The sequence below is a fragment of the Carcharhinus amblyrhynchos genome, unplaced genomic scaffold (assembly GCF_965287045.1).
Source record: "Carcharhinus amblyrhynchos unplaced genomic scaffold, sCarAmb.v2.hapA chromosome_293, whole genome shotgun sequence".
In the NCBI taxonomy this organism is placed as follows: domain Eukaryota; kingdom Metazoa; phylum Chordata; class Chondrichthyes; order Carcharhiniformes; family Carcharhinidae; genus Carcharhinus; species Carcharhinus amblyrhynchos.
In genome coordinates this window covers 14,190-32,633 of record NW_027650033.1, presented here as the reverse complement: position 1 = coordinate 32,633, position 18,444 = coordinate 14,190, and the positions used below count along the sequence as shown (strand labels likewise).

Sequence of the window (18,444 nt, the reverse complement as noted above, 5' to 3'; positions counted from 1 at the left end):
GAATGTGCAGACTCCACACAGGCAGTGACCCAAGCCGGGAATCCCTGGCACTGTGAAGCAGCAGTGCTAATCACTATGCCACCACGTGCCCCCTCCCTTCTCTCTCTCTGGCTTGTTTAACCTCTGGACTTTGATCCCCCACCCCACACCCCCTCCCCTCTGTGGTTCTTGTGCCCCCCTCTCTCTCTCTCCCTCACACTCAGTTTTGATGGTTACTTTTTCTCTCTCTGTCTCTCTCTCTGTCTCTCTCTCTGCAGCTTGCTGTCAAAGCCTTGTTATCCTCCCTCTCCTTCTGTGTGTGTGTTAACAGTTCTGGCCCTGTCTCTTAGCTACAGCCCCTCCAGAGAAGTCTGTGTGTGTGTGTGTGTGTGTGTGTGTGTGTGACCACAGCGCTTAAGGGGAAGGAAGGAGAGAGAAAGAGAGCCTGGCTGAGAGGCTGTCGGTGTGTTAATCCCTACAATTGAGAGGATAGAGATCTCAGCAACACCTCCCCCACTCCCTGCGCATTCTCTCTCTCTCTCTCTCTTTCTGCTCCTGCCCTCCCCCCCCGAGCCTCAGGTACACTGTGGTCTTTGGATCAAACAGAGCCTCTTCCAGATGTCCAGCCGGCGACAGAGAAAGGGGACTCAAGGGTGGAACTGCATCTTAAAGTGGGAGGAAGGGAGGGTGGGAAGGGGAGTTAGGTAAGTGAGCGCAGGAAATCAGGATGTGAGGTGGGGTGAGGGGGATGGGGGGGTGGACCTACAAGTCCAACAGAGCCCGAGAATTGAAGTGTTCTGGAGTCACAAGCTCACTTTCACAGAATGGTAGAATTTCTATGCTGCAGGGGCAGGCCATTCAGCCCATCGACTCTGCGCAGACTCTCCCACAGAGCATCCCAATCAAATGCTAACCCATGTATTTACCCCATAAATCTGCCTAACTTCCACATCTTTGGACACTAAGGGACAATTTAGCATGGCCAATCCACCTAACCTGCACATCTTTGGACACTAAGGGACAATTTAGCATGGCCAATCCACCTAACCTGCACATCTTTGGACACTAAGGGACAATTTAGCATGGCCAATCCACCTAACCTGCACATCTTTGGACACTAAGGGACAAGTTAGCACGGCCAATCCACCTAACCTGCACATCTTTGGACACTAAGGGACAATTTAGCATGGCCAATCCACCTGATCTGCACATCTTTGGACACTAAGGGACAATTTAGCATGGCCAATCTACCTAATCTGCACATCTTTGGACACTAAGGGGCAATTTAGCATGGCCAATCCACCTAACTTCCACATCTTTGGACACTAAGGGGCAATTTAGCATGGCCAATCCACCTAACCTGCACATCTTTGGACACTAAGAGACAATTTAGCATGGCCAATCCACCTAACCTGCACATCTTTGGACACTAAGGGACAATTTAGCATGGCCAATCCACTTAACCCGCACATCTTTGGACGGCAGGAGGAAATTGGAGCACCCGGAGAAAACCCACACAGACACGGGGAGAAAGTGGAAATTGAATGGGCGGTAACCCGAGGCCGGAATTGAACCCAGCGCTGTGAGGCAGCAGAGCTAACCACGATGCCACTGTACTGCCCTATTTCGTCGGATGTTAAAATATCCCGCGCCCCAAATCATAGTTTTGAGAGTGACGGGCAACGGAGGTCTTGGCTCGTAGAATCATAAAACCCTACAGTGCAGAAAGAGGCCCTTCGGCCTATCGAGTCTGCACCGAACACAATCCCACCCAGGCCCTACCCCCCATATCCCTGCATATTATACCCACTAATCCCTGTAACCTACGCATCTCAGGACACTAAGGAGCAACTTCTTAGCACGGCCAATCAGCCTAACCCGCACATCTTTGGACTGTGGGAGGAAACCGGAGCACCCGGAGGAAACCCACGCAGACACGAGGAGAATGTGCAAACTCCACACAGACAGTGACCCGAGCCGGGAATCGAACCCAGGACCCTGGAGCTGTGAAGCAGCAGTGCTAACCCACTGTGCTCAATCATTATCCGGATCACCCAGAAACATAAACTCCCCCCAGCCGCCCCCTAATCCTGCACAGCCTGCTCACCACCCACCCACACATACCCCACCCAACACACACCCAATCACACTGCCAGCAGGGACTCAAATCCTTTCGCTGATACCCCCCTCCCCGTCCATCCCCCCCATGAAACATTATTGGCAAAGACATTCGTAGAAATCATAGAAATCCTACAGTGCGGAAAGAGGCCATTTGGCCCATCAAGTCTGCACCGACCACAATCCCACCCAGGCCTTTCCTCCATATCCCTACATATTTACCCGCTAATCTTTCTAACACACACATCTCAGGACACGAAGGGGCAATTTTTAGCATGGCCAATCAACCTAACCCGCACATCTTTGGACTGTGGGAGGAAACCGGAGCACCCGAAGGAAACCCACGCAGACACAGGGAGAATGTGCCAACTCCAGTGACCCGAGCTGGGAATCGAACCCAGGTCCTTGGAGCTGTGAAGCAGCAGCGCTAACCGCTGTGCCGCCATGCTGTCCCGTATAGAGATAGTGGCACGGTTGTAACAACACTGGACTATTAGTTCAGAGAATCCCAGGCTAATGCTCTGAGGGAGTCTTGGGTTCAAATCCCACTGCTGGTAGCCGGTAGAATTTAAATACAACTAATAAAATCTGGAAGTCTCAGCACTAATCCTAGTAATGACCGTATAAAAGAAAAACCCATCTGGTTCACTCACGTCCACCTTTCAGAGGAAAGGAGAAATCTGCCATCCTTACCCAATCTGGCCTACATCTAACCTCAGGTCTTCCTTCCACTCCACACTGCAATGTGGTAACTCTTAACTCTCAGAAATGGCCAAACAACTCATATCACAGGGGCAATTATAGCCCACTGGTGAAAAAAACAGTTTTCCCTATTTCTCCATTTTTACTTGTGTTCCGTCTTAAGTGTCCTGTTTGGAGGGCTGTCATGGAGTGTCTGGAATGAGCTTCCAGAGGCAGTAGTAGAGGTGGGTATAATTTTGTCTATTAAAAAGCATTTGGACAGTTATAGAGATAAGATGGGTACAGAGAGATATGGGCCAAATGCGGGCAACTGGAACCAGCTTCGCGGTAAAAACTGGTTGTCATGGACAAGTTTGGCCGTAGGGCCTGTTTTCCATGCTGTAAACCTCTGTGACTCGATAAATCCCGTACTGTGGTCACCAGAACCGTATACACAGTAGTCTATCTGTGGCCTAACCAATGGTTTACACAGCTCCATCATCACCTCCCTTGTGCTTACACCCTTCCTGCCCCTTCATAGAGTTTTGATGTGGAGATGCCGGCGTTGGACTGGGGGTAAACACAGCAAGAAGTCTCACAACACCGGGTTAAAGTCCAACAGGTTTGTTTGGTAGCAAAACGCCACTCGCTTTCGGAGCTGGCTGTTCCTTCATCAGGGCAGAACTCCCACCCACCCGACGAAGGAACAGCCAGTTCTGAAAGCCAGTGGCGTTTTGCTACCAAATAAACGTGTTGGACTTTAACCTGGTGTTATGAGACTCCTTACGTCGTAGAGTTTTGCAGCATAGAAAGAGGCCCTGTGGCCCGTCATGTCTGTACTGTCCATCGATCCATTCTGATCCCATTGTCCAGCACTTGGTCCATATCCTTTGTACGCTATGGTCATTTCGAGTATTCACCTACTTGTGTTGGGATTGGCAGTGGCCGGGGTGGGGGGGGTGGGGGGGTGTATTGGGAGGTATGCCATGTGCACTGTGCGCAGTTCTGGTCGCCTCACTACAGGAAGGATGTGGAAGCTATTGAGAGGGTGCAGAGGAGATTTACAAGGATGTTGCCTGGATTGGGAGGCATGCCTTATGAGGATAGGTTGAGAAAGCTAGGGCTGTTCTCCCTGGAGAGACGAAGGTTGAGAGGCGACCTGATAGAGGTTTATAAGATGTTGAGAGGAATAGATAGGGTGGATTCTCAGAGGCTATTTCCCAGGGCTGAAATGGTCGCCACGAGAGGACACAGGTTTAAGGTGCTGGGGAGCAGGTACAGAGGAGATGTCAGGGGGTAAGTTTTTCACTCAGAGGGTGGTGAGTGAGTGGAATCGGCTGCCGTCGGTGGTGGTGGAGGCGAACTCGATAGGGTCTTTTAAGAGACTTCTGGATGATTACATGGGATTTAATGGGATTGAGGGTTATAAATAGGCCTGGTAGGTAGGCATACGATCGGCGCAACTTGTGGGCCGAAGGGCCTGTTTGTGCTGTAGTTTTTTTATGTTCTATATACGGTAAGGGCAAGGGGCGGGGGTGGGGCAGAGGGGGAGGGTGAAATCATAATCCGTTAGGGTGGTCGGACTCAACATGAGGTGGGAGGGTCTGGGGAGGGAGGGGTTCCCTAGCACCCTCCCTCGCAGGAAAGACAAAACCTGTTATCCCGGTGGGAATGATGGCCAGAACACTCACGCTGCCAGTGCAGACGGAGAATTTGGCACTTGGGCACATTTCCGTCTACACGGCGGGACTGGAGAAGCCCAGCCATGGACGAGGACGGGCAATCCAGGCAACATTTTAAGGTTGGGATTAGTTTCCGCGACATTCACTTCTCAGAGCTCTCAGTGGGTGAAGGGACTGAAGAAGATAAACCACAGGCAGCACAGTGGTTAGCACTGCTGCCTCACAACGCCCGGGGTTCCGGGTTCGATTCCCAGCTTGGGTCACTGTCTGTGTGGAGTTTGCACGTTCTCCCCATGTCTGTGTGGGTTTTCTCAGGTGTTCTGGTTTCCTCTGACAGTGCAAAGATGTGCGTGCGGGCTGGGTGGATTGGCCATGCTAAATTGCCCCTTAGTGTCCAAAGATGTGCAGGTTAGGTGGATTGGCCATGCTAAATTTCCCCTTAGTGTCCAAAGATACACAGGTTAGGTGGATTGGCCATGCTAAATTGCCCCTTAGTGTCCAAAGATGTGCAGTTTAGGTAGATTGGCCATGCTAAATTGCCCCTTAGTGTCTAAAATGTGCAGGTTAGATGGATTGGCCATGTTAAATTGCCCCTTAGTGTCCAAAGATGTGCAGGTTCAGTGGGCTGGCCATGCTAAATTGTCCCTTAGTATCCAAAGATGTGCAGGTTAGGTGGATTGGCCATGCTAAATTGTCCTTTAGTGTCCAAAGATGTGCAGGTTAGGTGGATTGGCCATGCTAAATTGTCCTTTAGAGTCCAAAGGTGTGCAGGTTAGGTGAATTGGCCATGCTAAATTGTCCCCTTGTGTCCAAAGATGTACAGGTTAGGTGGATTGACCATGCTAAATTGCCCATTAGCGTCCAAAGATGTGCAGGTTCAGTGGATTGGCCATGCTAAATTGCCCATTAGCATCCAAAGATGTGCAGGTTCAGTGGATTGGCCATGCTAAATTGTCCCTTAGTGTCCAAAGATGTGCAGGTTAGGTGGATTGGCCATGCTAAATTGTCCCTTAGTGTCCAAAGATGTGCAGGTTAGGTGGATTGGCCATGCTAAATTGCTCCTTAGTGTCCAAAGATGCGTAGGTTAGGTGGATTGGCCATGCTAAATTGTCCCTTAGTGTCCAAAGATGTGCAGGTTAGGTGGATTGGCCATGCTAAATTGCTCTTTAATGTCCAAAGATGCATAGGTTAGGTTGATTGGCCATTCTAAGTTGCCCCTTAGCGTCCAAAGATGTGCAGGTTAGGTGGATTGGCCACGCTAAATTGCCCCTTAGTGTCCAAAGATGTGCAGGTTGGGTGGACTGGCCATGCAAAATTGCCCCTTAGTGTCCAAAGATGTGCAGGTTAGGTGGATTGGCCATGCTAAATTGCCCCTTAGTGTCAGGGGGATTAGCAGGGTAAATATGTGGGGTTATGGGGCTAGGGCCTCGGTGGGAGCGTGGTCGGTGCAGGTTTAACGGGCTGAATGGCCTCCTTCTGCACTGTAGGGATTCAGTGATTCACAGCTCACGTTCCTCCCTCTGTGCCCCTTTTAAGATGGGAGTTTATGTCCTTTACTCTCCTTCAACCCTTCCCAGTTGTCTGGAAGAGGCTACAGTACCTGAGGGGAGGGGAAGGAGGAGGAGGACGACGGAGGGGGGGGGGTGGGGAGGGAGGAACTGCAGAGATCCCTGGTGGCGGGGGATTAAGTTCAGCAGGAAGAAAGGAGCAGCCTCGAACGTTCGCCCAGGCCCGCCTGCCCATCCTTTCTTTGTGCTGCGGACGGGGATGCAGAGGTTAGCGGATCCGGGAGAGACGGGGCAGGCCTCAGACAGAGGCGGTGGGCAACGGACCCAGGGAGAGCCGGACGGCAGCCTCATGGAATGTAAAGAGGAGAGATCGCCACAGTAAGGAGCTCTCTGGCAGTCCGTCTCTCTTCCTCTCCGACCGAGCGGCCAGCATTTTCCCCAAATCACTCTATCTCTGATTCTCTGTCTCTCTCTCTGTCTCTTTCTCTCTGTCTCTCTCTCCCTCTCTATCTCTATCTCTCTGTCTCTATCTCTCTGTTTCTCTCTCCCTCTCTCTGATTCTCTCTGTCTCTCCCTCTCTCTCTGTCTCTCTCTCTCTCTCTCTGATTCTCTCTATCTCTGTCTCTATCTCTCTGCCTCTTTCTCTGTTTCTCTCTCCCTCTCTCTCTCTGATTCTCTCTCTGTCTCTCCCTCTCTCTCTGTCTCTCCCTCTCTCTCTGTGTCTCGCTCTCTCTCTGATTCTCTCTCTCTGTCTCTCTCTCTCTCTGATTCTCTCTGTCTCACTCTCTCTCTCTCTCTCTCCCTCTCTCTCTGTCTCCCTCTCGGGCTCTCTGTCTCTATCTCGATCTGGCTCCTTTTCTTTCTGTCTCTCTCATCTGTCTGTTTCTCTCTCTCTCTGTCTCTTTCTCTCTACCTGGCTCCGTCTCTTTCCGTCTCTCTCACTCTATCTGGCTCCTTCTCTCTCTCTTTCTTTCACTGTCTTTTTCCATCTCTCTCTCTCTCTCCCCTCTCTTTCTTTCTCTATTTCTCTCTGGCTCTGTCTCTTTCTGTATCTCTCTCTCAATTTCTCCCTGCCTCTGTCCCTTCTGTCTGTCTCTCTAGCTCCATCTCTGTCTCTCTCTCTCTCTCGCTTTCTGGCTCCATTGCTTTCTATCTCTCCCTGACTGCATCTCTTTCAGTCTCTCTCTCTCTCCCTCTCAGTTCCTTCTCTCTTTGTCCTGATTCTCTTTCTCCCTCTCCATTGATTTCTTTCTCACTATCCATCTCCCTCCCTTGGCCCTTCCTCTTTTTCAGTGCCTTTGCTGTCTCTCCCTACTTTCTTCCCCGTCTGTCGCTATGTATGTCTCACTTTTGCATTCACATTCTCTCCACCACTCTGTTCCTCTCTCTGTCACTCCCTCCCTGTCACCATCTGCCTCTCCCTTTTCCCTTTCTTTGTGCCTCTCTCTCTCCGTCCCTTTCCCCTTCACTCTCCCTCCGTATTTTTCACCTTTTGTCTCTCCCTGATCTCCATTTCCCCCCTCCCTCCTTGCTTCTTGCATTCTGTCTCTCTCTCTCTCTCTGGCTCTGTCTCTATCTGGCTTTCTCTCTGTCTCTGTCTCTGTCTCTCTCAGTTTCTATGTCTAACTCTCTCACTCTTCCTATCTCTCCACCTAACTTTTTTCTCTTTTCCCTTCTCTCAGCCTGTACGTCTTCTTCCTCCATCTCCCTTTCTGCTTCTCTCTCTATTCACCTCCCTCCCTCTGTCCCTGCCTTACGATCCCTCTTTATCCTCTATCTCTCCCCTCTGTCTCCATCTCCCTCCTTCTCTGTCCCTCTCTACGTCCGTACGACCCTTCTGCATCTCTCTATTCTTCTCTCTCTCGTTTCTCTCCGCCCTCCGCCTCACTCTCTCGCTATCCGTCTCTCTCCATCTCTGTCCCTGTCTATGTCCCTATTATCCCTCTGAATCTCTCTATGCTTCTATCTTTCCCACCCTCTCTCTCTCACGCCCTGTCACTCTCTATGTCCAAACTGTCCCTCTGCATCTCTCGACCCTCTATCTCTTCCACCCTGTTTCTCTCTCCCGCTGTCCGTCTCTCTTTCTGTACATCTCCCTTCCTCTCTGTCCCTCTCTATGTCCCTACCATCCCTCTGAATCTCTCTACGCTTCTATATCTCCCCCTCTCTCTTGTTTCTCTCGCTCTCCCCGCCTCTATCTCCCTCCCTCCATCCCGTTTATGTCCCTACCATCCCTCTCAATTTCTCTATCCTTCTATCTCTTCCCCTCTCTCTCTCTCTCCCCATCTCTAACTCTCTATCTCCCTCCCTATCCATGACTACATTCCTACCATCCCTCTGCATCTACCCTTCTAAGTCCTCCCCTCTCTGTTTCTCTCTCCCTCTGCCCGTCTCTCTATCCATCTCTCTCCCTCAGTCCCTGTCCACGTCCCTCTGAATCTCTCTGTGCTTCTATCTCTCCTCCCCTCTCTCACACCCTCCCCGCCTCTCTCCATCTCCCTCCCTCGCTATGTCCCCACGATCCCTCTTTGTCTCTCAATTCTTATATCTCCCGTTTCTGTTTCACTCTCCCTCTTCCCTTCTCCCCCTCCTCTACATCCTAGTGATCTCTCTGCATCTCTCCATCCTTCTATCTCTCCACCTTTCCCTATCATTCTCCTTGTGCGTCGTTGGGGGGGGGGCATTTGGTGGAGGACTGAATGTTTGGATTATTCGGAGACTAATCTAATCCCTGCTTCCTGACCTGTTAGAGCGGAGGGGGGGAGTGGGGGGGTAGGTCTGGCAATTGACAGAATTTGGGTGAGTCAGTATTGACCTAATGGGCTGAATAGCCTCTTTCTGTGATGCTATGGGCAGGATTTTACATTCCATCACCTTTGGTTTGATTTATTATTGTCACAGTGAAAAGTATTGTTTCTTGCTCGCTATACAGACAAAGCATACCATTCATAGAGAAGGAACGGAGAGAGTGCAGAATATAGTGCTACAGTCATAGCTAGGGTGTAGAGAAAGATCAAATTAATGCAAGGTAGGTCCACTCAAAAGTCGAATGGCAGCAGGGAAGAAGCTGTTCTTGAGTCGGTTGGTACGTGACCTCAGACTTTTGTATCATTTTCCCGACGGAAGAAGGTGGAAGAGAGAATGTCCGGGGTGTGTGGGGTCCTTGATGATGCTGGCTGCTTTTCCCCGAGGCAGCGGGAAGTGTGGACAGAGTCAAAGAGTGGGAGGTTGGTTTGTGTGATGGATTGGGCTACGTTCATGACCTTTTGTAGTTTCTTGCGGTCTTGGGCAGAGCAGGAACCAGAAAGAATGCTTTCTAGAGCGCATCTAGGTTTGTAAGGAGGGGAACTGATGAGCAGGGGAGGCTGGAGAACACGATTCTGTCGCAATTCCTTCCCAAAGGGCTCCTGCCTACCCCGGCTGGTTTGCCATTCCGTGCTGGGGCAAGCCAGCCCTAGTCCTGCGTTTGCCCCGGTTGAGGCATTTAGGTGGCCAACTATTGCCTGTTTGAGGCCTGCTTCCTGTCCAGCCTCAATTTTCAAGGTGGAGAGGGGGTTGAGTGGGGGAAAGAGTTCACATGGCAAGGGGGGGGGGTGCCTGTTCAGAGCCTGGGTGGGCAGTGGAGGAGGGGGAGATGGCGGTGGGGGGGGGGAGGTGGTGGTGGTGGAGTGGGGTTTGTCTCCATCAGCAACCTTTGTTTAAAGTCAAAAGGCCTGTTCTTGGAAACCAACCCCCCCCACCCCCCCGCCCCTTCCCCCAACCAACCCTCTGGGACATAAGAGTCTGGAAGGGTGGGGCAGGGGCGTACACGGCCAATCCCCGCCCTGTCCACCGGCCCATCAGGTCTTGCAGCAGCTCCCGGGGGCAGTCGAGCGGTCGGCACACCAGTTAGCACTGCTGCCTCACAGCGCCGGGGAGCCCGGGTTCGGTTCCCGGCTCAGGTCACTACTTGCGGAGTTTACCCCTCCTCCCCGTGCGTCTGTGTGGCTTTCACCTCCGGGCGCTCCACGGAAACACAGAAGCAGGAGTAGGCCGCTCGGCCCTGGGAGCCTGCTCCGCCATTCACTCTGATCATAGCCGATCATCAAATTCTATCTCCTGATTTTACCCCCCCCTCTCCACCCGGATCCCTTGATCCTTTTAGATCTAAGAGCTGTATCTAATTTCTTCTTGAAATCACACACTATTTTGGCCTTAGCTACTTCCTGTGGTAGCGAATTCCACACGTTCGCCACCCACTGAGCGAAGAAAGTCCTCCTCACCTCAGTCTGGAGTATTGATCCAGAGGCCCCAGGCTAATGTTCTGGGGGTGGGGGGGGTGTATGGTAGATACGGGTTCAAATCTCACCAACGACAGCTGGTGGAATTTAAATTCAATTTCAATAAAAATCTGGAATGTGCGGCACTAATCCCAGTAACAACTGTGACAACTATCATCGACTGTCGTTAAAAATCCATCTGGGGGTTCACTAATGCTCTCATTCAGGGAGAAAGCCTGCTGTCCTTATTTTGAACAGCAACACCGATTGTAATCTTAACGGCAGTGTCAAATGTAATCCCATCTCCAAACTGGCCTTAATTATAAGCAAAACTGTAATCCTAACTCCACATTTAATCCGCCATGCTAAACACCATGGTAATCCTATCCCCAACTTCCATTCTAACTCCAACCATTATCCTAAATCCCAGAAAATAATGACATATAAGCAGTGGCACATTGGTTAGCACTACTGCCTCACAGCGCCAGGGACCCTGCTTTGATTCCGGCCTCGGGTCACTGACTGTGTGAAATCTGCACATTCTCCCTGGGTCTGCGTGGGTTTCCTCCAGGTGCTCAGGTTTCCTGCCACAGTCCAAATATGTGCAGGTTAGGTGGATTGGCCATGCTAAATTGCCCCTTAGTGTCCAAAGATGTGCCGGTTAGGTGGATTGGCCATGCTAAATTGCCCCTTAGTGTCCAAAGATGTACAGGTTAGGTGGATTGGCCATGCTAAATTGTCCCTTAGTGTCCAAAGATGTGCAGGTTAGGTGGATTGGCCATGCTAAATTGTCCCTTAGTGTCCAAAGATGTGCAGGTTAGGTGGATTGGCCATGCTAAATTGTCCCTTAATGTCAGGGGGATTAACAGTATAAATGCATGGGGTACAGGGATAAGGCCTGGGTGAGATTGTTGTCAGTGCAGGATTGATGGGCTGAATGGCCTCATTCTGCACTGTAGGGATTCAATGGGAGGTTGTGGCGTTGTTGTATTGTCACTGGACTAGTAATCCAGATTCCTAGGGTAATGCTCTGGCAATCAGGTTCGAATCCCGCCATGCCAGATGATGGAATTTGAATTCAATAAAAAAAATTTGGAATTAAGAATCTACTGCTGACGGTGAAACCGTTGTGGGAAAAACCCATCTGGTTCACTAATGTTCCTTTAGGGAAGGGGAAATCTGCCCGTCCTTACCCGGTCTGGCCTACATGTGACTCCAGAGCCACACAGCAACGTGGTTGACTCTCAACTGCCCTCTGATGGAAAGATACTCAGCTCAAGGGGGAAATTAGGGATGGGCAACAAATGCTGAGGCCCCACCAGCAATGCCCACATCCCATGAATGAATAAAATAGAACAAAAATAATCCTAACTTCAATATTAATTCCAACCCAAAATTTCTCCGAAGGCTAAGGAAATTTGGCATGTCCGCTACAACTCTCACCAACTTTTACAGATGCACCATAGAAAGCATTCTTTCTGGTCGTATCACAGCTTGGTATGGGCTCCTGCTCTGCCCAAGACCGCAAGGAACTTGCGATTGTGAATGAAGCCCAATCCATCAGGCAAACCAGCCTCCCATCCACTGACTCTGTCTACACTTCCCACTGCTTCAGAAAAGCAACCAGCATAATTAAGGACTCTCGCACACCCAGACATTCTCTCTTCCATCTTCTTCCATCGGGAAAAAGATACGAAAGTCTGAGGTCATGTACCAACCAAACAAAAGGTTCCTTACTGCTGCCGTCAGACTTTTGAATGGACCTACCCTGTGCTAAGTTGATCTTTACACCCTAGCTATGACTGTAATGCTACATCCTGCACTCTCTCCTTTCCTTCTCCCTGATGCTTTGTCTGTATAGTCCACAAGAAACATTATTTTTTACTGTCTACTAATACATATAGATCCGTGTCCATGATGATCCGTGTCTGCACGAGTTTCGTCCAAGTGCTCCGGTTTCCTCCCACACTCCAAAGATGTGCAGGCTAGGTAAATTGGCCACGCTAAATTGTCCCTTAGTGTCCAAAGATGTGCAGGTTAGGTGGATTGGCCATGCTAAATTGCCCCTTATTGTCCAAAGATGTACATGTTAGGTGGATTGGCCATGCTAACTTGCCTCTTAGTGTCCAAAGATGTGTAGGTTAGGTGGAATGGCCATGCTAAATTGTCCCTTAGTGTCCAAAGATGTGCAGGTTAGGTGGATTGGCCATGCTAAATTGTGCCTTAGTGTCCAAAGATGTGCAGGTTAGGTGGATTGGCCATGCTAAATTGTGCCTTAGTGTCCAAAGATGCATAGGTTAGGTGGATTGGCCATGCTAAATTGTGCCTTAGTGTCCAAAGATGCATAGGTTAGGTGGATTGGCCATGGTAAATTGGTAAATTGCCTCTAGTGTCAGGGGGATCACCAGGGTAAATGTTTGGGGTTACAGAAATAGGGCTTGGGTGGGATTGTAGTTGGTGCAGACTTGATGGGCCGAATGGTCTCCTTCTGCACTGCAGGGGTTCTACGTGACAAGAATAAATCAAATCAAAGCCCTGATGCTAACCTCCATCTGTAATTTTGGACTTAACTCAAATGATAAAATTAAAACCTGAATTGTAACAGCAAGGCAATGGGTTCTTGCGTGCCAGGTCTAGGCTTGGGACTTCCAATGCCTGTGTTGTAGGGGGTGTGGTTGTTTAGTCAAGGGAAGTGTCAGCCCTGCTGTGGGAAGGATGTTATTAAACTGGAAAGGGTGAAAAAAAAAACTTACAAGTTTGTTGGATGGAGAGGTTTAAATTATAAGGAGAGGCTGGGACTTCTTTCCCTGACGCGGGTAGGAGCTTGAGGCGCAACCTTATAGAGGTTTACAAAATCATGAGAGGCCATACAGAAGGTGAATAACCCACCCGCCACCCCCCCTTCCAGGGTAGGGAGAAGACCAAAACTAGAGGGCGTAGGTTTAAGGTAAGAGGGGAAAGGGGGCAAGAAGGGGCAACCAAGAGGGTGGCACAGTGGTTAACACTGCTGCCCCACAGCGCCAGGGACCCGGGTTCGATTCCCGGCTCGGGTCACTGTCTGTATGGAGTCTGCATGTTCTCCACATGTCTGCGTGGGTTTCCTCCTGTTTCCTCCCACAGTTAGTTTAGATGGATTGGCTAAGCTAAGTTGCCCCTTAGTGTCCCAGAATGCATAGGTTAGAGGGATTACTGGGGTAAATACGGGGATTATGGGGGTAGGGTCTGGATGGGATTGTGTAGACTCGATGGGGTGGCGTGTGTATGGAATGAGCTGCCAGAGGTGGTGGTAGGCGCAGTGGGTACGATTACAACACTGAAAAGACATTTGGACAGGTACTTACAAGAAAGGTTTAGAGGGATAGGGGCCAAACGCAGATAAATGGGATTCGTTCAGTTCAGGAAACCTAATTGGCAAGGGCAGCACGGAGGCACAGTGGCTACCTCACAGGGCATCTCAGGGGGATTAGCAGGGTAAATACATGGGGTTACAGGCATAGGGCCTGGGTGAGATTGTGGGCAGTGCAGGCTCAGTGGGCCAAATGGCCTCCTTCTGCACTGTAGAGATTCCCTGGCTCAATATCTAATTTCTTCTTGAAATCGCACAACGCTTTGGCCTCAACTACTTCCTGTAGGAGTGAATTCCACATATTCACCATCTCTGGGTGAAGAAATTTCTCCTCACCTCAGATTTATCCCTTATCCTCAAACTACGACCCCTAGTGCTGGACTCCCCTCACCATGGGGAACATTCTTTCTGAATCTGCCCTGTCTAACCCTATTAGAATTTCATAAGTTTCTTTGCGATCCCCTCTCACTCTTCTAAACTGTTTGTGTGTGTGCAGGGGGGGGGGGGGTGTGGTTGCTGGTATAGAAGCATAGCAACTAGAAGCAAGAGTAGGCCATTTGGCCCTCCGACCCTGCTCTGCCATCCATTTTGATCATGGCGGACCATGGAATGCAACATCCAAACAATAACAGACGGGAACCATCCCCCCCACCATGATGGCAGGAATTGGTGGGGTGGGCAGGAGGTGGCGGCGGAGGGAGTTTGCCGTGGTGGCATCGGTGCCGAGCAGGGAAAGGAAGATTTGTACGGCATACCCTCGTCACTTCCATCATGGACCCCTCCCCCCCTCACCCTGGGCCCAATGACCACCTTCTGCGTCACCGTGCCAACAATCCTCTGCGGTCAACTGTGTACTTTCCTGCTCAGAAAGGACAGCAGGACTAGAGGACACAGCCTCAAGATAAGGGGGGGGCCGGTTTAGAACGGAGTTGAGGAGGAACTTCTTCACTCAAAGGGTGGTGAATCTCTGGAATTCTCTGCCCGTTGAAGTGGTGGAGGCTGCCTCGCTAAATATTTTTAAGACGCGGGTAGATAGGTTTCTGACAGACAGGGGAATTAAGGGTTATGGGGAGAGGGCGGGAAAGTGGAACTGATCCACTTCAGATCAGCCATGATCTTATTGAATGGCGGGGCAGGCTCGAAGGGCCAGATGGCCTACTCCTGCTCCTATTTCTTATGGTCTTATGGGCCAGTGGGCTGACGAATGACAGATGGAGTTTAATTTAGATAAATGCAAGGTGATGCATTTTGGTAGATTGAACCAGGGCAGGACTCACTCAGTTAATGATAGGGCGTTGGGGAGAGTTACAGAACAAAGAGATCTAGGGGGACATGTTCATAGCTCCTTGAAAGTGGAGTCACAGGTGGACAGAGTGGTGAAGAAGGCATTCGGCATGCTTGGTTTCATTGGTCAGAACATTGAATACAGGAGTTGGGACGTCTTGTTGAAGTTGTACAAGACATTGGTAAGGCCGCACTTGGAATACTGTGTACAGTTCTGGTCACCCTATTACAGAAAGGATATTATTAAACTAGAAAGTATTTACCTCGCTAAATATATTTAAGACGTGGGTAGATAGGTTTCTGACAGACAGGGGAATTAAGGGTTATGGGGAGAGGGCGGGAAAGTGGAACTGATCCACTTCAGATCAGCCATGATCTTATTGAATGGCGGGGCAGGCTCGAGGGGCTAGATGGCCTACTCCTGCTCCTATTTCTTATGTTCTTATGTACTTTCCAAAGGCGCAGTCAAACATGCTTCACACGAGCATTATCAAACAAAATTTGACACCAATCTGCACCAGGAGAAGTTAGAACAGGTGACCGAAGGCTGGGAGCAGGAGGTCAGTGTTTTGGCACATCTTGGAGGACGAGAGAGGTTTAGGAAGAGATTTCTCGTGTAGAAAACGAGACTGCCCAAGTTCATGCCCTGCAGCGCGATCGATAACCAGACCCTCCAATCTTTCCAGGAGAATATACCTTGAGCCCCGGGAACACCCAGGGGGTGATCTCCCCTCTTCCCCTCCCTCCAGCTTCTCCTGAAATGGGATCCATTCGAGAGAGAGGGAGAGGGAGAGTCATCGAGATGTACAGCACGGAAACAGGCCCTTCGGCCCAACTCATCCACGTCACAGAAACACAGAATCTCTACAGGAGGTCATTCGGCCCATCGAGTCTGCACAATCCCATCCAGACCCTATCCCCATAATCCGCATATTTACCCCATTAATCCCTCTAACTTACACATCCTGGGACACTATGGGGCAAGTCAGCTTAGCCAATCCACCTGAACTAACAGTGGGAGGAAACCGGAGGAAACCCACGCAGACACGGGGAGAACATGGACTTCAACGCAGATAAATGTGTAGTGGTCCATTTTGGCAGGTCCAATGAGATGCAGGAGTACAATATCAAGGGTAGGAGTCTTAGCAGTGTAGAGGATCAGAAGGACCTTGGGGTCCGGGTCCATACGACTCTTAAATCGACCTCGCAGGTGGAGGATGTGGTTAAGAAGGCGGATGGTGTACTGGCCTTCATTAATCGAGGGATTGAGTTTAGGAGTCGGGAGGTAATGCTGCAGCTTTATAAGACCCTGGTCAGACCCCACTTGGAGTACTGTGCTCAGTTCTGGTCGCCTCACTACAGGAAGGATGTGGAAGCCATTGAGAGGGTGCAGAGGAGATTTACAAGGATGTTACCTGGATTGGGAGGCATGCGTTATGAAGATAGGTTGAGGGAGCTCGGTCTCTTCTCCCTGGAGAGACAAAGGTTGAGAGGTGACCTGATAGAGGTTTATAAGATGTTGAGAGGTATAGATAGGGTGGATTCTCAGAGGCTATTTCCCAGGGCTGAAATGGTCGCTACGAGAGGACACAGGTTTAAGGTGCTGGGGAGTAGGTACAGAGGAGATGTCAGGGGTAAGTTTTTCACTCAGAGGGTGGTGAGTGAGTGGAATCGGCTGCCGTCGGTGGTGGTGGAGGCGAACTCGCTGGGGTCTTTTAAGAGACTTCTGGATGAGTACATGGGATTTAATGGGATTGAGGGTTATAGATAGGCCTGGTAGGTAGGGATATCATCGGCACAACTTGTGGGCCGAAGGGCCTGTTTGTGCTGTAGCATTCTATGTTCTAACGTGCAGACTCCACACGGACAAGTGACCCGAGCCGGGAATCGAACCCGGGTCCCCGGCACCGTGAGGCAGCAGTGCTAACCACTGTGCCGCCATTCCGGCCGTAGCTCTTGGGGGCTAAAGAGATGGAGGGATACAGTTGGAAAGGCAGGATCGGGATGTGACGATCAGCCGCGATCCGGATGAGTGGCGGAAGTGGGGGGGGGGGGATTGTGTCGAAGGGCCGAACGGCCTCCTTCCGGTTTCCTTTGTAACCCTGGCCTTCTTTTTGCCCTGCAGGTCACCGGGACGGGAGGCGGGAGCTCTCCGCGAGGAGTCGCCGCTCCGGGAGCCGCCGGGATCGCCGGGAATGACGGTCCAGGCGCCGGGGAGGGAGGGGGGCGGCGGCAGAGGAGGAGGAGGAGGGGGCCACCCGCTGGCCTGCCCGCTGTGCGGACGCACCTTCAAATCGCGGCTGTGGCTGGAGAAGCACCGGGCGGCCCACGGGCGGGTCCACCAGTGCGGCGAGTGCGGCAAGCGTTTCGGCCAGCGGCACGGGCTGAAGGCCCACCGGCTGGTGCACAGCGGGGAGAGGCCCCACGCCTGCCCGGTGTGCGGCCTGCGCTTCAGCCGTCCCTCCGAGCTGACCCGTCACCGGTGCCGCTGCCACAGTCGGGCCGGCCTGCCCTACAAGTGCGGCGAGTGCGGCCGGGGCTTCATCTACCCGTCGGAGCTGGAGATCCACCGGCGCGTCCACTCGGGCGAGCGGCCCTTCGCCTGCGGCGAGTGCGGCAAGGCCTTCGCCAGCTCCTCCCACCTGCTGACCCACCGGCGGGTCCACACCGAGGAGCGGGCCTTCGGCTGCGGCCAGTGCGGCAAGCGCTTCAAGAGCGCCGGCGAGCTGAAGGTGCACGGGCGGGTCCACACCGGCGAGCGCCCCTTCTCCTGCCCGCTCTGCGGCAAGGCCTTCGGCCAGTCCTCCAAGCTCCTGCGGCACCAGCGGGTCCACACCGGCGAGAGGCCCTACGTCTGCTCGGCCTGCGGCAAGGGCTTCGGCGAGTCGGCCCACCTGCTGGCCCACCGCCTCCTCCACACCGGCGAGAGGCCCTTCGTCTGCCCGCTCTGCGGCAAGGGCTTCACCGTCTCCTCCAGCCTCCTCACCCACCAGCGGGTCCACTCGGGCGAGCGCCCCTTCGCCTGCCCCGACTGCGGCAAGCGCTTCAGCGGCGCCGACTGCCTGCTGACCCACCGGCGGGTCCACACCGGCGAGAGGCCCTTCGCCTGCCGACTCTGCGGCAAGCGCTTCACCGTCTCCTCCAACCTGCGGCGCCACCAGCGGGTCCACACCGGCGAGCGCCCCTTCCCCTGCGCCGTCTGCGGCAAGCGCTTCAGCCAGTCCTCCCACCTCCTCAAGCACCAGCGGGTCCACGCCTGAGCGCCGGGCGGGGGGTTGTGGGGGGCTGGGGGTAAGAGGGACGGAGAACGCACCCGCTGCCCCTACCCTCACCCTTCCGCCCAGGGCCCAAACCTGGCAGCAACCAAACACTTTTCTCTCTCTCTCACTCTAACACTCTCTCTCTCTATCACTCTATCCCACTCTCTCTAACACTCTCTCTCTATCACCCCCTCTCTCTCTCTCTATCACTCTCTCTCTCTAACATTCTCTCTCTCTCTCTCTTTCACTCTCTGTCTCTATCACTCTCTCTCTATGCCTTTCTCTTTTGGTCTAACACTCTCACTCTATCACTCTCTCTCTCTCTGT

At 52.0% G+C, this 18,444-nt stretch overlaps 1 protein-coding gene and 1 long non-coding RNA gene across 2 annotated transcripts in view; one reads left to right on the top strand and one right to left on the bottom strand.

The window, feature by feature from the left end:
* Positions 1–18,444, bottom strand: part of LOC145339036 (uncharacterized) — a 37,860-nt gene that overhangs the window by 8,871 nt on the left and 10,545 nt on the right. The window lies entirely within an intron of this gene.
* On the top strand, positions 6,128–18,166 carry LOC145339034 (uncharacterized). The gene is made up of 2 exons (XM_080183460.1): positions 6,128–6,346; positions 16,983–18,166. Exons 1-2 carry the CDS (start codon positions 6,228–6,230, stop codon positions 18,115–18,117), a joined length of 1,254 nt encoding a protein of 417 aa, XP_080039586.1. The 5' UTR covers positions 6,128–6,227; the 3' UTR covers positions 18,118–18,166.

Excerpts from the sequence above, each read along its gene's own strand:
- LOC145339034 (XM_080183460.1), top strand. The coding sequence starts at position 6,228 with ATGCAGAGGTTAGCGGATCCGGGAGAGACGGGGCAGGCCTCAGACAGA. Across the intron at positions 6,347-16,982 it reads AAAGAGGAGAGATCGCCACA|GTCACCGGGACGGGAGGCGG; the intron begins GTAAGGAGCTCT and ends TTTGCCCTGCAG.